The 15,113-nt window shown below is 43.5% G+C and overlaps 1 protein-coding gene across 1 annotated transcript in view; it reads right to left on the bottom strand.

Moving 5' to 3' along the window:
• Positions 1-13,695, bottom strand: part of LOC137374709 (A disintegrin and metalloproteinase with thrombospondin motifs 5) — a 42,275-nt gene extending 28,580 nt beyond the window's left edge. Inside the window, exon 1 of the mRNA XM_068041248.1 lies at positions 12,494-13,695. Within this exon, the coding sequence (XP_067897349.1) occupies positions 12,494-13,462 (969 nt within the window). The 5' untranslated portion in view covers positions 13,463-13,695. The remainder of the gene's footprint in view (positions 1-12,493) is intronic.
• Between the last annotated feature and the right edge of the window lie 1,418 nt (positions 13,696-15,113).

The raw sequence follows: 15,113 nt of genomic DNA, 5'->3' as shown, positions 1-15,113 counted from the left end.
ATAGATAGGACTAGGAAAGAGGTTCTGCATAGGGAATATGAGCAGCAAGGGGCTAAATTAAAAAGCAGAATCTCAAAGGCAACAATCTTTGGGTTATTACCTGAGCCATGAGCAAATTGGCATAGGGCAAATGAGATTTGACAGTTAAATGGGTAGCTCAAAGATTGGTGTGTGAGAAATGGGTTTCGATTCATGGGGCATTGGCACCAGTACTGGGGAAAGTGGGAGCTATACCGTTGGGATGGTTTACATCTGAACCATGCTGGGACAAGTGTTCTGGTGAGTTGTATAACTAGGGCAGTAGAAAGGGCTTTAAATTAAATAGTGGGGGTAAGAGATCAAGTGAGGGAAGATGTAATAATTTAAAGAGAGAAGAGAAGGCAAGAGAGCAAGATAGCAATTAGAATAATGATAATCAGGGTGTGACAGGAAGGGACAGAGTGTACAAACTCAAGAGTGAGCCAGCAGATAAGACTAGAGGTTGTGAACTAACAGAGTGGAGGAGGGCTCGGGAGAGGTGAGATTTAAAAATCCAAAGAGAAAGGCCAAGGCATCGGAACAGTATAGCATTGTGGGTAAAGACAAGCAGAATGGGACAGGAAGGGACAGAGAGTTTAACAGAAACTGTACATCCATAAATAAGGTAATTGAAGGGAATAGATGCAAAAAATGAAATTTAAGGCTCTATATCTGAACGCGCGAAGCATCTGCAATTAGATAGATGAACTAGTGGCACAAATAAAGGTACATGATTTAGATCTAATCGCCATCACAAGACATGGTTACATGGTGATCAAGGTTGGAAAATAAATATTCCAGGGTACACAATATTTCGGAAAGACAGACAGAATAGCAGAGGAGGAGGGGTAGCACTGATGGTAAAGGATGACATACGGACAATAGAGAAAGGATCTGGCCTCAAAAGATTATGAAGTTGAATCAGTAATGGTAGAAATAAGGAATAGCAAGAATCAGAAAACAGTGGTAGGAGTAGTTTACAGTCCCCCTAACTGTAGTTATACCACTTAATAGAGCACTAAACAAGAAATTGTTGGAGATTGTATCAAAGGTAATATATTAATTGTGGGGTACTTTAATCTTCATATAGGCAGGGTCAACGAAATTGGCAGGAGTGGTCTAGAAGATGGGTTTGTAGAATGTTTTTGGGACTGACGTTATGGAGCCAACTAGGGATAAAGCTATCTTAGATCTAGTATTGTGTAATGAAGCAGGGTTAATAAGCAATGTCATAATAAAAGACCCACTGGGAAACAGAGATCATTGAATTCCATGTTAAGTTTGAATGTGACATGATCCAATCACAAACAAGAATCTTCAACTGAAACAAAGCCTAATTATGTAGGCATGAGGGGAGAACTGGCTAAGGTAAATTGGGTAAATAGACTAAAAGGTGTGGCGGTAAATAAACAGTGAGAAACCTTTAAAGAAACAATTCAAAATGTTCAACAAAAATACATTCCTTTGAAAAATAAAAATTCAGTCAGAAAGACCCATCTGTGGCTCACTCAGAAGTTAAGGATAGTATTAGAGTAAAAGAAAAGGCTTACGAAATTGCAAAAAAAGATTGGCAAATATGAGGACTGGGAGTGTTTTAGAAATCAGCAAAGGGCCACCAAAAAGTTGATAAAAAAGGAAAAAATAGAATACAAGAATAAACTAGCTCGTAACATAAAAACAAATTGGAAGAGCTTTTATAGGTATATAAAAAGGAAGATAGTAGCTAAAGTAAATATTGGTCTCTTGGAAGCAGAGACAGGAGAAATTAACATTGGGAATGAAGAAATGGCAAAGGCATTGAACAAATATTTTGTGTCTGTCTTCACAATAGAAGTCACAAGTTCCATATCAGAAATAGGCAGTAACCTAAAGGCCAAGAAGAGTGAGGAAATTAAGGAAATTCATATCAGAAGAGAAGAAGTATTGGAGAAATTTAAGGGACTAACATCTGACAAATCTCCATGACCTGATGGCCTACACCCTAGGGTTCTAAAAAAGATAGCTGCAGAGATAGTGGATGTGCTAGCTATGATTTTCCAAAATTCCTTAGATTCGGGAATGGTCCCATCAGATTGGAAGTTTGCAAACATTACACTGCTTTTCAAGAAAGGAGGGTAGCCTAACATCAGTCATTGGGAAAATGTTGGAATCTATTATTACGGAAATCTTAACAATGCACTTAGAAAGGCTTAGTATGATTAGAATAAGTCAACATCGTTATAATAAAGGAAATTTCTGTTTGACAATTTATTAGAATTTTTTGAGGATGTAGCTAGTAGGGTAGATAAAGGGGAACCAGTAGATGTAGTATAGCTGATTCCAAAAGGCAAAAGATGCCACACAAAAGGTTAATTGACAAGACAAGGGCTCATGGAGTTAGGGGTAATATATTAGCATGGATAGATGATTGGTTAACAGACCGGAAGCAACGAGTGGGCATAAACGGGGCATTTTCAAGATGACAGGCAGCAAATAGTGGAGTAGCACAAGGATCAGTGCTGAGGCCTCAGCTATTTACAATCTATAATAATGACCTAGATGAAGAGACAGAGAGTAATGTATCTAAGTTTGCTGCTGATTCAACGAAAGGTGGAAAGATAAGCTGTGGGGAGGACACAGAGAGGCTACAAAGAGATATAGACAGGTTAAGTGAATGGGCAACAAGATGGCAGATGGAGTATAATGTAGGGAAGTATGAAGTTAGGCACTTTGGCCGTAAGAATAAAAAAGCGGAATATTTTTTAAAAGGTGTGCAATTTGTGAATGTCGATGTTCAAGGAGACTTGGGTGTGCTTGTACAAGGAACACAGAAAGTTAACATGTAGGTACAACAAGTAATTAGGAAGGCAAATGGCATGTTGGCCTTTATTGCAAGGAGATTGCAGTACAGGAATAAGGAAGTATTGCTACAATTGTATAGGGTTTTGGTCAGACCACATCTGGAATCCGTGTGCAGTTTTGGTCTCCACATTTAAGAAAGGATATACCTGCATTGGAGGCAGTGCAGTGAAGGTTCTCCAGATTGGTCCCTGGGATGAGGGGGTTGTCCTATGATGAGAGACTAAGTAAATTGGGCCTGTATTGTCTGTAGTTTAGCAGAATGAGAGGTGATCTCATTGAAATATACAAGAATCTGAAGGGGCTGGATAGGATAGACACTGAGATAGTTTCTGCTGGTTGGGGAATCTAAAACACAGGGTCACTGTCTCAAGATAAGGGGCCAATCATTTAGGACTGAGATGAGGAGAAATTACTTCACTCAAAGGGCTGTGAATCTTTGGAATTCTCTACCTCAGAGGGTTGTGGATGCTCGATGCTCCATCGTTGAATACATTTAAGGCTGGGATCGACAGATTTTTGGTCTCTCAGGGATCAAGGGATATGTCAAGCAGGCAGGAAAGTGGAGTTGAATCCTATGATCAGCCATGCTCATTTTGAATGGCGGAGCAGGCTTGATGGGCCATATAATCTACTCCTGCTCCTATTTCTTGTGTTCTCAGACACCGGAAGCATCAGAGGAATGTATGATGGCATTAAGAGAGCTCTTGGGCCAACCATCAAGAAGATCGCCCCCCTCAAATCTAAATCAGGGGACATAATCACTGACCAACGCAAACAAATGGACCGCTGGGTTGAGCACTACCTAGAACTGTACTCCAGGGAGAATGTTGTCACTGAGACTGCCCTCAATGCAGCCCAGCCTCTACCAGTCATGGCTGAGCTGGACATACAGCCAACAAAATCGGAACTCAGTGATGCCATTGATTCTCTAGCCAGTGGAAAAGCCCCTGGGAAGGACAGCATTATCCCTGAAATAATCAAGAGTGCCAAGCCTGCTATACTCTCAGCACTACATGAACTGCTGTGCCTGTGTTGGGACGAGGAAGCAGTACCTCAGGACATGCGCGATGCCAATATCATCACCCTCTATAAAAACAAAGGTGACCGCGGTGACTGCAACAACTACCGTGGAATCTCCCTGCTCAGCATAGTAGGGAAAGTCTTTGCTCGAGTCGCTCTAAACAGGCTCCAGAAGCTGGCCGAGCACGTCTACCCTGAGGCACAGTGTGGCTTTCGTGCAGAGAGATCGACCTTTGACATGCTGTTCTCCCTTCGTCAGATACAGGAGAAATGCCGTGAACAACAGATGCCCCTCTACATTGCTTTCATTGATCTCACCAAAGCCTTTGACCTCGTCACCAGACGTGGTCTCTTCAGACTACTAGAAAAGATTGGATGTCCACCAAAGCTACTAAGTATCATCACCTCTTGTGTGCACATCTCATATTTCATTGCTCAAGAATGGTCTGAAGCAACTTTGTGATGCTTTGCTGTTTAACCCGACTCATTTGTCAGTCTGCTGCCCTAGTACACCCTGGAGCTGTGGTCTAAATAGACAATCCAGGTAATTGTAACCACTTGTAAATTTCAGATTCTAGGTAAGAAAAACACAGCATGAAATAATTGGCTTCATTTTTGATTATATCCTTAAGATTGTTCATATTTCTAGGTTGTACTTTGGAATGTTTCAAAAATCACAACCAAAACTATTATTTTAAAAATCTCTTGAGACATATATTTTATAGTTTTAGTAAAATAATCATACTGGCATATGTTCTCCTTTAAAATTGGTAAGTTTGAATTAATATTTATTTAAGGTTGACTCTTGCGATGTCCTCTGACTGTCCTGTGTGATCGTGCATATCCGTGTACTTTCACTGAAGGTAACATCAGTTTCAGCTGTGATGGCCGTACAGGCTGAATTGAACGGCCTGGTAATGATCATATAATGAACAATGACCACTTGGATGAAACCTTTAGATTAGATTAGAGATACAGCACTGAAACAGGCCCTTCGGCCCACCAAGTCTGTGCCGAACATCAACCACCCATTTTATACTAATCCTACACTAATCCCATATTCCCAACAAACATCCCCACCTATCCCTATATTTCCCTACCACCTACCTATACTAGTGACAATTTATAATGGCCAATTTACCTATCAACCTGCAAGTCTTTTGGCTTGTGGGAGGAAACCGGAGCACCCGGAGAAAACCCACGCAGACACAGGGAGAACTTGCAAACTCCACACAGGCAGTACCCGGAATCGAACCCGGGTCCCTGGAGCTGTGAGGCTGCGGTGCTAACCACTGCGCCACTGTGCCGCCCTAAAGGGTGCTGATGCCCACGGAACTGTACCCCAGCAAGACTCAGCACCTTCAGCAGGGAAGAGGTGTGTGCGTGAAAAATAAATCAAAGAATTAAAGATTGTAGTGTTAACCGATATGTTCAGGAAGGTGATTGTGTCATTCTGCCCTCCTCTTTGGATACAAGATACCTTAGCCTATGTTTAACATCTTAATTTCTGAGGGTCTACAGTGCAGTTCGAGGCTGCTACACATCTTTGCATTCAAATAACACAGAAGCATGAAACTTAAGTGGTTAGGAGTGCTCAATAAATCACAAAACACTGGCTCAAAACTAAAATGGGGGTCATCGCGATTCAGTGTTCCCAACTCGGAACACATCTTGGGAAATCACGGGCACACGACAATGATTATCCAGCCATGGATGGAATCACGGGCTGAACGTTTGTGTTTTCCCAAGATGTGTTCTCTGCAATTACCACATCATGGAATTGCCTGTTAACTTCTCAGAACAGTTGTATATGAATGAATAAAGCACCTTACAAAATTTCTCTGCTTGATATTTCAATGGATGTGTTAATTCATCTAAAATAAATATTGCAGTCCAGTGTATGTTGTTTGGTAACACTCCCCAGCCTATGTGTCCTGTATATATTTTATACACAGGTTAGGTAAAAGGGTATGTTCTATATGCATTTCTATAACTATAGAAATAAAATATTTACTAATTTGCTTGCTTTAAGTTAGTAAATTAGGGCCACAGTGCAGGTCACGACCTGTGTAAAACCATGAAGTAATGATTAGATGAATGGCTCAGAACTGCCAAGGCTCTGTTTGCTGTTAAATAAACTGTTTCATCCTTAGATAGAATGTTTGCTCTGCGAATTTAATGAGTTGGGGTTTCTCTCTGTCTGTGGATGGTACAGAATGCTGGCAGGCAGCCCAAGAGGGGCTATATCCGCAGACTGTGCAAACCAGCCATTAGTGGCTCTCTGAAAAGGGAGATGGAGAGAGAAAAACAACACTGCAGAGGGACAAAAAAAATCATAATTGTAAAATAAACATGTTAGAGGAAAGAGGTAATGAGTGGTGTTTTCACACAGGTCCCTGGCAATAGTTCAAAGATTCCAGAATCAGGTGTCTGCTGGTCAGCACTATGTTTGTATTGCTGCCTCCACTTAAAGGCACAGGGCAACACAGCTGGGAGTGTTTTTTTTGGCTGACACAAAATCTTTTGGAAAATAAACAAACATCTGTGAAAGTTCATAGCAACATACACAGACACATATATATGTACGCAAGCACACAGAAACAGACAGCCTTATTGTTTATTATTTACCCAATAGTAGGACCCAAAAACCCATGTTACAGTATTAGTCACAATTTTGTTCCGGTGTGGGATTTGATAGTTACTTTGTCAGCAGTGAGTTTTGCCTGAATAAGTTCATCTATTCATAGTATGGTTATTGATAAACACAAGGTGCTGACCACCTCCTCACCCTCCCCGCCCCCACTAACTGGTTTGACCTGTCTCTGCCTTACTTCTGTTTCAATCTTTCTGTTCCACCTTTCTCCAAAAGGGAGTTACTATGAAACTCAGGAATTTAAAATTTATTTTTTTAATTCCAAAAGAAAAAATATCATATGGTAGGAAGATGGCTGGGTAATTAAGGGCTATTTTTCTTTGCAATATACAAAATGACATGGACAGGTTGCTTCAATGAAAGGCGTATTATCTTCTGATGAAAGGTCACACAAGATACTTTGTTGAGCTTGTAAACAGAGGATTGCGCCACAAGGTAATTGCACCTGATAACTTAAAACAAATTATGTAAAAGTAATAGAATGTAGGTGACTGTCTTGCCAGCAGTTAGGCCATGGCACAACCCAGGAATCTGACAGTCTTTCAACCAAGATCTTGAAGCAGGTTCTGCCAAAGATCAATCTGGTTAAACACTGATTTTATGTTCCCATTTACTTGCCTCCTCTTTTGAAGGTGCTGACTTGTGCTGGAGTACAATTCCATTGGTGCTAACATCCATCCAGGTTATCGCGTATAAGCTATTTTACTCTGGAGGGTATCACAGCACACCCCAATCCACAACACACCCACATCCAATATCCACCCTGCCTGCTTTCTATCAGGGGTCACTGAACAGCAATCAGGAGCAGGAAGCCTGGTGGATATCTTTCCCTCCCCTGGCACTGCGACTCAAGCACTTATCTCTTGCTTGACATCGCAAAGCTAAGCACTGGTCAAGGATCAAACTTGAGATCTTCCTGGTCTGTACGATAAATGCATTTACTCAGTAAACATTCAGGGAGTGTCTTCTCCATGTAAAGGTCACCCCATCCAACTCATTACACTGGGACTAAGTTCTCAATCGGAGAAGTAACTGATTCTGTTACATACATGGGGCTGGATTTTGCACTGGAGGTGGGAACCCTGCCTCTGCCTTTTCGTGCCCCCACCCCCATCCCCGGAGTGATTCTCTGGTCTTTTCAAATCAAAATTTCAGAAGGCTGGATCCCTGCTTCCATGAGCTGCTGGTCAATCAGAGCGCCGGCAGCTCAGCAGTATCGGCAGCGCCACTGGGAGCATTGGCCACTGTCTGTACCGCAGAGGCCCCAGACCCAGGCCCAGCGCTGGAAATCCAGGTGAAGAGATGAGGCAGGGTCACTAGGGCTAGTCCAGAAGGCCCCAGCAAGGCGGGGCTGGGGGTGGTCTTGCAGTCCAGGAGGAGGGGGGTGCTGGTGGGTGAATTGGTTCCCAGTGGGGATCCTCATGGGCCACAAATTGCCCCTGGAGGAGGAACCCCCACTCACACAAGCCCACATGGAGGGCACCTCATTTTACAAAGCGTCTTCCCCACGTGATGGAGGCCACTCCCACCAGTGGTCGCAGTAAGAGGCCCTTAATTGGCTGTTAATAGGCCACTTAAGGGCTTCAATTTGGTCTCTGGACGGGAACGCTGTTGTCGGCTTATCAGCTCTCGGATGATTGCTGGGCAAGGGGCCTCCGACCCACTGCTCTACCCGCCACCCATCACGATTCTCCATGCTTCCCCCTCGCCTCCGATGCCGCCTCATGGGTCCACACAAAATCCAGCCCATGCACTTTCAGCAGTTGGCAAGATTGGATCATTTGAGAGACGTCGAAGTGACAGATTTTGCTTCAGCTTTTAGACACTTTCTGTATTGGATTTTTTAAGTCACTCTTTATAAATTTATTAATTATTGCGACTTTGAAAGAAATTATCTTTATGGAGCAGTTACTGATAGTGGAAGCATGCCTTCATAATCTGTGAAATTATAGATAAAATCAAATTTATTTTACATTGTCAAATTGAATTTAGGAGAAATTAAATACAGTAGTAATCAATGTGTGAAATTATAGTCGTTGTGTACAGCTGGAATTTCAAGATGATGAATTGGAATTTTAAGATCTTCATTTTCCGTTTGGTCAATACCAATCCTTATTTCAAAAATTAAAGCTCAGGAAGCAAGGCTAAAGGACTCAAGTCCATTGTGCAGGCCAGTATCGAGGTGGAAATAAAAAGAAGGCAAGTATGTCGAAAATTCTGCTGACATTCACTGTCTTGGCTCACACATGAAGAACTGCAACTTGAGCAAGGTGCTAGGGGCAGGGCTAGCATCTAGATAGCTGTACCTCAGCATGACTTAGAGATTCAGGTAGAGGATGGGAGAGAAAACTAGAGTGTTTCTACTGTACATCACTTGTACAATGTTTCTTCTCCTGAGAATGCTCTCATATGGAATAAGGACAATTGTTTTGACATTCTTGGCACTCAAATGCATTAAGGATGAGACTAATGAGTCATGAAAGTATAGTAGCCTTTCTTTGAAAGTGCAATCCACTGACCTTTCAATCACTACATTACACAATCTGTGGAAACACAGAAGCATACCACTACACTGAGAATAATTGGTGCTATTTGTTACCAAGGTCATTACATCCTAATGATGGCATCTTCAGGATGGGCAGCTAGTCTTAAAAGATGAAAGATTCCTTGTTAGTTTGGGCAATAGGTGATAGGGGTGTGAAATACCACTTTGGTTTGCAAGCTAGAATTAGTAACAGCCTTTCTGGTAGCTCTACTCGACATGTCAATCACTGTGATAGCTTGCAAGACTTAAGATAGTACAGATGTAGGAAATCTGTCTGCACATTTCCACCCATTTCCCTCGAAAAACACACTTGCCTGGTTACACAACTAGACTCCTTTAAAAGCTTATATGTTTGCTTTTTCCAGCTTTATCCTCTTGTCCTCTGATTCTGGTTTGAATGTGTGGTTCCAGTGGTGGGATTAGTCCTCTAGTAGCTCACACCAAATGGTCATGACAATGAGCACTGGAATGCTAGTCAACTGTGGAGGGTGTAACAGGTCATCCCAATCTTGTCTTTTGCTGACCTCCACACCAGCAGACTTTGGAGTAGTGTGGTTGGTGGCAGCAGGTGGAGTCATTAGATCGAGATTGGGAACAAGAACTCTGATTTCTTATACTCACTCGTCCAGGGGCATTAAGGACAATTGCAGTGCTATTGCTTCTGTCCAGCTGAGATCAGTTAATTTAAAATTGATCGGGAGAATCAAACCTGGAACACTCGTCATCTCAATGGCTTAATATCACCACAGGTAAGAGCATGTTAATAATTTTAAGGTCCTGGTAAAAACTGAGTTACAATGCATGATGAATCTTGATTTCAATGCAGTGAGGTTGCAGGGAGGGAAGGAACCTATAGAATGACATATGTTATAGCTCAAAAAAGCGAAGAAGCTCATAGACACAATAAACATAAAAAGAAAGATGATGACTAAGAGCGAAGTTGGACCATAGAAGTGGTGGTATGATCGACTATCAGATGACAAGCTATTTTTAGGAGTATGAAGGAAGTGCTGGCAAAGCCTCCCCAGATACCAATGCATATATTCAAAGCTTGGATAGATTTGGTCTATATTAAGAGCTAACCATCTCTTTCTCCCTTCATACCTCTATCCATCATTTGTTCAGATGAGGAATTAATTTGTATGGAAACACTGTGGCTCTACTTCTCTCAAATATTGCAATTTCTCTGGTAGTTACAGACCGAGAACTAATACCCAAACTTCCATGGAGGCAGCAAATTCACCTACGCTGGAATAAGCACCTATCTACTTAGCTGTTGAGCCACACTGATCAGGAAGGTCCTAAATTTGATTGCTGGTCTATGCTGAGCTAACTGATCTCACCCAGGTTCACAATTGAACACAATGCCCCAAGCTAGCAAAGGAAAAACTAGCAATGCCCCTTGCTGCTGAACAGTGTCCAGTGACTCATGCTGAAAAGTGGACACTTACCGAGGGCAGTATGAGGTCAGGTGTTTGCAGTGACTGAACAGCCTGCAACATACACTGTCGAGGCTCACTGTTGAATAATTGCTGCTCGGAAACTGTCACCTATGGCAGCATTTCACAGCAACTAGTTAATGGTTTGAGGAAAGGACAGGAGGAAAATTGGTAAGAAGAAGAAAACATTAGCCTAAGAAAATTCAAGCCAGGTTTTTTCCAGAACTGTATAGGTGGAACTGGACATATGTTGGCTCAGGTCATTCTGAAATCTAGATACATCCTCAAGAATACAAAGTTCCAAACTTGGAATATTGCTGAATTTCCATGGTCTTACAAACACAAAAAATAAGAATGAATAAGTGAAAAAACACAAAAATGTATGATCACCATAAATATAATGCCATGTGCATTGAGAATTGCAACTCCACTTGAGTGTTAAAGAGACATCTATACCAGTTAAAAACTGTCTGGCAAGCCAAGGTCAACAGGTAATACAATGATCTAATTGACATTAAAAAAGCTTCACTGTTTTGCATTTGCTTGAGGTAATTAGTGACAATGCCATTTGTAATGAGTGGGGTGGGAGGGGGTGGGTGGAATGGATGAGGGGTGGTCAGGCAGTTCCAGGATTTGGAGCAACAGGGTGAAGAAGGGCCAAAATCCATGTCAAAGCTAATATCTTCCCCCTCATTCTTGCCTGATGGTTCTGCCTTTAACTGGTGAAAATTCCTCTTTAATCTGAAGCTGAATTCCATGAGCTTTCTAAGGTTATATGGCTCGAGAAGCAGTGAGGGTAAGGAGGGAGGTTTATGTTCACAAGAGTTCCTCCAGGCATTGAACTTACAGACTGCAGCTGCTGAAATTCCCACGAAAAAAAAACATCCAGAACTGCTGACTGGATCCCAAGGCTGGTCCAAAGGGCCTCGAATTAGCATAAGGATAACTTAAAGGGGCACTGTCTTTCTAGGATAAAATGTGTTTGGCAAAACCTACTAATGTTAATTTGCAGACGATGAGTAGTCATAAATTATTGGTCGGAACATAATTCACTCAACTGGCATCACGTGTTTTGTGAACAAATGAAAAACAAAATTTACCAGACAATTTTTCATTAAGATGATGCCTCTTTAATTTAGGAAGCACATGCTACTAGCTCGCAAGCCACGGAGTTGTATGTTTATCAACATTTTACTGGATGGGAGGGTGTTATTGGTGAGGACTGATTTCATCCTCATTCCTTCAGCAGAAGCGAGGAAAATACACACCCACAACCCTCCTGCTCTGAGGAGACGGGGCTCTAAATAGTGAAGAAAAACTCAGGATCACACTGCCAGACACCGCCACCAACTCCAAACCAACTGCAGGATGACAATGGACCAATACAACTTTTTGTTTAAAAAAAACCTTACATTTAAAATGTAATTAATAATTTTTTTTAGCCTCTTTGGTCAGTAAAAAGAATTCCAATCATTACATTCCCCGGGGACATTGAGATTTTTAAAAATAAATGCACACACCTTCTCTGGCATGCAGAGGTTAACGTTACTCTTTGAACTGCTGCTGGCCACCATATCAATGTTGAACCATGCCAGTGCCAATCACCAGCAGCCCAAGCTGCTTAAAGGCACAGACTCTCTGCTTTACCAGGGCAGGTTCAGTGAGAGTACACATCCAATTTGTGTACGGTACTAAACTTGACACTTGTTCTTTCAAAGGCGCGCATTGACATTCACCGACTGCTCTGTAATCAGGTCCACGGTGACTGAATTGCTGGAGTTCTCATTCTATATTACATGGGATTCAAGGATCCTCAGGACGGGGATGACCCCACTTCCATCTCTCCCCAAACCCCCCGCCATGAAAATCTTATTTATAAAAGAAATGGTTTCAATGCAAACAGTTAACACTTGTCGAATTTTGCCATGTCTAGGTGGATGTATGTGTGTATATATAATGTGTGGAAAGCTGACTTACCTCCCGGGTAAAGAGGATGGCAGCATCGTGGTGTTCTGCGTGGTTATCGCCCGGCCGGTTTTGCTTGTACTGCCACCTGCAGAAGTTTTTCAGGGTGGCCGCGGCGTTCTTGTTGATCTCGGGCCCCTTGTCCACATCGGTGATGACCATAATCTTGACCACGGCCAGGCGGACCGGGTTCTCGATGCTGGCGTGGCCGAATAGCTTGGAGGCGATGGAAGCCAGGGTCAGCAGGTAGTGCTGGATGTTGCGCCCGTACTTGTGGGACATGGACTGATCGGCCACCAGCAGCAGCTCGACGTGCCGGGCTCTGGAGACAGAGCGCTTGAAGCGTCTGCCGGCTTTGGAGCCTCCCGGTGTCTCTGAGCCATTGGGATGTTTGTGCTTGGCACCGTCCTCGCCCTTCTTCAGTCTGGGGGCACGGATCTCACAGCGGCTGGGCTGAGCCAAGGTCTGGAATCTGAAATGATCTCTCGCAAAGACATGCAGCACTTTGCCGGATGTGTCTCCAAACACCTGGTGCTCCCGGGCTCCGGACCTGAGGAGCGGGCTGATGGTGTAACGGGAACGGCCAACCGCGAAGAAACCATCCAGACCCCCGCAGAGGTTAAAGACAGCCAGGGACTCGGGCTCCGAGTCCACGGTGCCCCGGTAGTAGCAGTGGCCGCTCAGCCCGCCTTCCAGTTTCAGGGGAGCCAGAACTCTGGCATTGAAGTGGGGCGAGGTGACAGCTTCATCCCTTTCCAAATCCAGCAGGAACCTCTTGCCGTCCGCGTACACGATGTAACCGACCTTCCCGTCCCCGGCGTATATGCGATCCACATTGTGGACCAGCCCGCTCCTCCTCCGCCATCCCCTGCTGTCAGATTGCCCGGCTCGGGAGGCCGGTACTGGGCCAGGTAGAGGAGGCTGACCGGCTGCAAGGCACAAGAGCAGAGTCCGGGCAGCGAGCAAAACAAACAGCACCATGCTTACAATGAGAATAACAGTTATCAAAACACACAGATCCTTAAAATGATGATTTTAAAAACCATGCAAAAATAAAAAGAGACGCAATTGAATGCAACAAATGTAACCTTCCCAAACTTTCAAACTTCTCAATGCATTATCTTGCACCAGTCAATGCATCAAAATATTTATTATAAAAGAAAAGTTCTTTGTATAACTGTGCCCCCCTCACTGTAACTGGAGGAGATCTAAGATGTGAGGCGGTGTAACAATGAATTTATAGCAAATTCTCAAACCGGGACGGCTGCAACAGATCGTCACCGCTGCGTCTTAAAGGCAGTTGTGACCGCCCCTTCCCCAGGCAACATCCTGCTATAGTAATTCAATCATTGCTGTTCAGATAGCGTCACTCATTCATTTCGTCAAGATATTGTTGGGAAATAAATTCAGGACCCATTTAACGGTCCACGCTTCCAAAACTTGGCTGCACAAAAGGATTTGACCTTACATTCAATCATCGTAAAACTTGGGTTCCCGGGATCCTTTCCAGACATGTTTTATTATTTATTTGCCTAGCAACAGAAAGGGACATTCATCCCATAGGGAATAAGATGCCCGGGTCATCAGCGTACGAATGCTGCTGAGAATGACTTTGTCCGCTATCATTACGCAAGCGTTAACCCACTGCAAGTAAGCAGGTCAAAAGGATAAAGGAACTTTATAGCTGTGTTAAAGGCCTGTACTCTCAAACGGTACAGTGTAATTTCAGTGGTGATTACGAGCAGGGGATCTGTCCTGGTGTGGGACTGACTGACAGGACTAGGAAACTCTTTGATTCTCGGTCTGAGCTGAGTTAGGACCAAAATAGTGCGGATGCTGGAACTCTGAAATGAGAGCGGAGTTAGCTGGGATGTAGTCGGAGGTGTTACAACTGGCTTCAGATCCCTGGGCTAACAAAACAACACGACATTGTGGGGACCCCCCTCCCTCATCCCCCCCCCCCCTTATCCCCCTCCCTATTCCTCCAACACCCCCCCCCCCCCCGCCCCCCTCCAATCCATCCAAGCTCACATACCGTGTGGTCCCGGGTGGAAAGATGCTGTGTGGAGATGTTGGAGGAGGACTGGATCAGCCTGGGTTGCGATACACCTCTCACACGCTTGGCAATCTTGCCGACGCTCTGCACAGGCTTAATCATGACGATTGACCATTTGGGGAAGGGGTCTAAGCACTGTCAGTGCTTGTGGAGTCACTCCCGAGCATGAGTGAGGGGCTGCAGGAAGGGAGGGGACAATATGGAAATCCAACCATTACAGAGGTGGTAATGAGTGCTTCGGATTGCTCCTGTTCCGTTTCCCATCCATGTCCTCCCCCTCTCACTCCCTCTTCCCTCAACGTCTCAGGAAACCATCTGCGATCAGATGGTCTTTCATTTAGCCTATAAAAATATATAATTTCTGGTCGGGACTTTAGGAAATGTGTCAACATTACTTCACCTTTTAAAAAGATGTTTAAAATGTAAACAGTTTTCAAATTACTAGTTTTTTGCACTGGACAGCACGGTTGCTGCGTCTTATGCTGGTGATACTAGGGACTTTATATTTATTAAGTATGAGACAAGTGCGGGAATCATACTGAGCTCCATTTACATGGTTATGATGTATAAATAGCG

Source organism: Heterodontus francisci, chromosome 10 (assembly GCF_036365525.1).
Source record: "Heterodontus francisci isolate sHetFra1 chromosome 10, sHetFra1.hap1, whole genome shotgun sequence".
NCBI lineage: Eukaryota > Metazoa > Chordata > Chondrichthyes > Heterodontiformes > Heterodontidae > Heterodontus > Heterodontus francisci.
This window is presented reverse-complemented; position numbering and strand designations above follow the sequence as displayed.